At 47.2% G+C, this 4551-nt stretch overlaps 1 protein-coding gene across 1 annotated transcript; it reads left to right on the top strand.

Annotated features, from left to right (window-relative positions):
- Nucleotides 1-554: 554 nt before the first annotated feature.
- LOC135701403 (uncharacterized protein K02A2.6-like) lies at nucleotides 555-1935 on the top strand. Its single transcript, XM_065222187.1, has 2 exons — nucleotides 555-662; nucleotides 1162-1935. Exons 1-2 carry the CDS (start codon nucleotides 555-557, stop codon nucleotides 1933-1935), a joined length of 882 nt encoding a protein of 293 aa, XP_065078259.1.
- Nucleotides 1936-4551: the final 2616 nt, after the last annotated feature.

Here is a 4551-nt window from a genome sequence, read left to right as displayed (position 1 = left end):
GTCAAGCCAGCAGGATGTGCCACGACGTGTAACTGTTCAGTTCTCCGATAATGGTGTTACAGTTCCGACAGCACCATCAACTCCGCTGAATCCAAGGAATCTTCGAGGTGCTCCTGCCGAACCAGTTACTCCAGAGTTTCATACGCCATCTGGTAGCCCAGTTCATCAAGATGCAAATTCTTCTCCCTTCATAGTGCGTCGTTCGACAAGAGAACGCCGCCCTCCCCGCAAATACTCACCGTAGACGTTTCAGTTCGAAAGGAGGGAAGAAATGTTGTGTATGTAAAATAATTTACGATCGAACTATATTCATTCTGGCAACACTGCCGTTTAGTTATCAAATGTAAAAACTAAAAGATAGTATCGCCTTTTCGTCGGTAATCGTTTTATTCATTTTAGTCGGTTCGACTATTAAACCAGACAATAAAAGTTTTTAAAAAGTATTCGTGGTTGTCTTCTCTACTTCCGAGATCCCAAAATACGTAACAGATGTCACTCTTGAGCAGTTGTCCACCGAATGCCAACGTCTTTTGAATCTTCGGCATGAAACTGCGATGATCGAGCGACCCAATAACACAGTGAACGCCATCAAACAGCGGTTCCGGAACCAGCAACGAGCACGGCAGGAGCATTTCAGTGCTTCATCGTCATCGCGAAGTGCAGTGAGTGGAAAAAAAAGTGCCACCAAGTCCCTGTTGGAAGTGCGGATCGATGCACTACACAAGGGACTAAGTAAAAAGACCATAAGTGCGCTAAATGCAACCAATATGACCATAAAGAAAGTTACTGTGAAAGTGATCGAAATTCCCCTCGGAAGCGGGTGAAGAGACGAACGAGAACAGTGACTGTAGATACGAAGACTGGTCCAAGTCGCTGTGAACAATATACGAGGGAGAAGAAAGTTTGTCCGGTGTTTGTGAACGGTGTTTCGGTTCGACTGCAGTTCAACTGTCGTATCATGCGAGACCTGGAAGCAGCTAGGAAAACAACCAACCAGATCACCGTCAGTGAACGCGAAAACCGCATCGGGTGATTCTCTGAAGTTACTATCGGAGTTCGATTGCTCGATCACCGTCAATGACGTAACGCAAGTGGGAACGATCTACGTCGTTGCGCACATCCTCGGTCGACTCCGTTCCGATGAACGTCTTCTGTCGACAGGTCAGCAATTCCTATTCATCCATCGTAGAGCGGCTCAAGGTCGCCTACCCGACCTTGTTTAGCACCAACCTCGGACGGTGTACGAAAGCAACGGTAAAGCTCGACCTCAAGCCAGGACAAAGGTCAGTGTTTCGTTCAAAACGTCCCGTGGCCTTCGCCATGTACCAGGCTGTCGCTGATGAGCTTGACCGTCTCGAGTGTTTGCGGATCATCACACCAATCGACTATTCGGAGTGGGCTGCTCCGATTGTGGTGGTTCGGAAGGCGAACGGCAGTATTCGGATTTGCGGTGACTATTCCACGGGCTTGAACGACGCTCTCCAGCCGCACCAATACCCGTTGCCGTTGCCGCAAGACATCTTAATCAAGCTCGCCAACTGCAAGGTATTCAGCATCATCGACATGTCAGACGCGTACCTGCAGTTTGAAGTCGACGAATCATCGAGTAAGCTCCTCGCAATTAACACCCACCGGGGCATCTACAAAGTCAACCGACTGGCACCCACACTAAAAGCTGCGCCGGGAGCATTCCAGCAACTCGTTGACACCATGTTGGCGGGTCTCAAGCACACTTGCGGTTACATCGATGACATCGTAGTTGGCGGAGAAGATGAGGAACAGCATTGGCGCTCCTTCGGACGTCAGCAGATTATATATCTTAGACACTTACTTGATCACCATGGAGTTCGTCCCGATCCAACCAAGATCGAAGCCATCAAGCTCATGCCGGCACCCACGGATGTGTCGGAGTTCGGTCGTTTCTCGAACCAGTAAACTTCTACGGGATATTCGTACCTAATATGCGAGCTCTGTGCTACCCACTGGACGAACCTCTGAAGACGAGAGTCAAATTCGCTTGGACAGCGGAGTATCAGCAAGAGATCATCGTTTCGGCCGATGCGTCATCAATCGGTCTGGGGTCACCGTTTTCCCGATGGTACAATCAAAGTCGTCCAGCATGCTTCGAGAGCCTTGGCACAGCCAAACGGACCGTGAAGGATTAGCCATCATATATGCGGTAACCAAGTTCCACCGCAAGTTCCTCCTCCAAACCGATCATCAACCACTACTTCGAATCTTCGGGAGCAAGAAGGGCATTCCAGTGTATACTGCCAAAAGTCTGCAACGCTGGGCCCTGACGCTGTTGATGTACGACTTCGTCATGGAGTACGTGGCCACGGACACATTTGGTAACGCTGACATTCTTTCTCGTCTCATCAACCACCATGCGACATGAGGTCAGTAGTGTGTGATTCTTTTAATGTGTTCCCTTTGAGTTTTGATACAGTACAACAAAGCACCAAGACGGGGATTAGCGCTGGCACTCTGCCTCCCGGACGGTTATATGTGTGTGAGTGGTGGTTTTCTCGCTTTCCGAGAAGTTTTAGAATCGAGAAAGAAAACATGATTCATCATGTTTGCAAGCAACAGAAGATTTAACGCTATCTGCGTTGTTTGATTTTTTCTCCCGGTCCAGAAATTTGTGGCATCGCGAGCGATAATTTTAATTTTAGTTTATTTACGCGGTGATGATGTTGGTTCACTCGCAACTATTTTTGAAAAAATTAAGTGTTTTCGAACGAAAGTGTACCATAAGTGCTTCTGAACGTGTTTCGCAGTTGGGTGTGGTGAAATTCGTGAATTACCGTTTGATTTTGGAAATCCGTCTCACAAAATTGCCCACCGATTCCTTTTTTTGCCGTTCGACGACGACGGGTGTGCTTTCGCGAGAGTGACGTTTATTTGATCCGTTTATTTGCACGGGTGTTTTTTTTGTAACTAGCGTAAGTGTGCCTGCGATTTGCATTGAGTGTCGGAGATTGTAAGTAATCTGCAGGATGCCTCGCTGGATACGCCCAAGACTGGACGGGCAGTAGCTGGTGGCCGTGAACGGTTCTTGGGGAAAGCACTAGATGCGAACCTCCTCCCAGATCACCATGGTAATACAGGAAGTATCACAACAAAGGTAATTGCTATTAGATATTTTGCAAACAGTGACAGATAGCGGACATGAAGAACCAGTGGAGGTGCCGGGCAAAGGTGTTTATCCTAGACAAATGGTAAGTTACAAATTCTCTGTTGTCGTTGTCATAGGCGCCGTCGTAGTCGCTGTCGTAATCGCCGTCGTAGTCGTAGGCAGTCCGTTAGTATATTTAAAATTAAACATCAACCGCTGAAAATATGAATCATCGTGTATTTCTGTTGTTCATTACATTCCAAGTGAAATTCGAGAACGTAATTTCATTTGAATAGCTTGTTTAACCAGGTCTTAAACAATCGTCACGTCGGTCATAGCTTGTTATGATTGTCTGTACCATGCGTAAAGAGAAAATCGAAACATTTAACGTCGCGTGAAAGTGGATCTTAATGAAGGCCTAAGTACTCTTTCGTAGCTTTTAGTTTTAGGATTTCAAAGATCGTCGGTTGCAGTGGCTTGCTTACTGAGGAGAAAAACGCGGTCCCAGATCCTTTCATATTAAAAATATTAAAATATCGCTTGTTTATCGTGTATTTTGTAAAACTTTTCGTTGTCGGCCGGGTTTGAAAGGTTATAAAAACTTGAGTAACGCTATAACGTGATATGAGAGGCTCGGTGGCCTTAGAGCAACCGTTTTTGCTTACTGAGCAGAACGTCATGAGTCTAATCTCAACCCATCCACATTCAAGATTCGTCAATGATTAAAAAGGAGCTCGTCTGCCTAGTGGCAAACGTTTTTGCTTACTGAGCAGAAGACCGTGGGTTCAATCCCAAGCTTCTTCGCGTTATACGATCGTTAGGACATCAATTCAGCTTATCGTTTACCAAAACGAACCCTGCTGCTAACCCAACCCTCTTACCCAACATCCCTGTGATTCCTCGTGGAAGTGCAGAGGACTCCTTGGCTTCCATCAAAGCGAGTGTCACGTCAACACATTCCTACCCATTCCTTTCATGACCTGCGTTCAGGTGCGGCTGGCGCTGGTATTGCCTAATTCGAGATCACCAGTTTTTACACATTGAGGATGATTGCTAGTCCCAAGCATCGTCTATTGGTTCTCTGTGTAATTACAGCTGGTCTGGCAATAACAGAGTAGCAACCGTGGGCGGTCAATCATGCTCATGCTAATGCTCAGTACAACAAAGCACCAAGACGAATCCGGTGCTCAAGAAGGTCTACCGGTACGTCCAGGAAGGCTGGCCAAATTCCCTGGCCAGCGACGCAGATCGAGAACTTCTTCGTTTCCACCATCGTCGTGAATCGCTTACCACGGTGCAGGGCTGGATTCTATTCGGCGAAAGGCTTGTCATTCCGTCTCTTCTACGCAATCGATGCCTCGAAGAACTACACCGGAGGCACCCCGGTGTTCAGCGGATGAAGGCACTCTCCCGCAGCTACGTTTATTGTCCAT

The sequence above is a fragment of the Ochlerotatus camptorhynchus genome, unplaced genomic scaffold (genome assembly GCF_037179485.1).
Source record: "Ochlerotatus camptorhynchus isolate MF236.1 unplaced genomic scaffold, CSIRO-AGI_Acam_v1.1 ptg000159l, whole genome shotgun sequence".
Classification (NCBI taxonomy): domain Eukaryota; kingdom Metazoa; phylum Arthropoda; class Insecta; order Diptera; family Culicidae; genus Ochlerotatus; species Ochlerotatus camptorhynchus.
The sequence above is the reverse complement of the archived record's forward strand: the minus strand, read 5'-3'. Positions and strand labels throughout refer to the sequence as shown.

Coding starts and splice junctions, on each gene's coding strand:
- LOC135701403 (XM_065222187.1), top strand. CDS start 555: ATGATCGAGCGACCCAATAACACAGTGAACGCCATCAAACAGCGGTTC. Junction 663..1,161: donor CATCGTCATCGCGAAGTGCA/GTGAGTGGAAAA, acceptor TTCTGTCGACAG/GTCAGCAATTCCTATTCATC.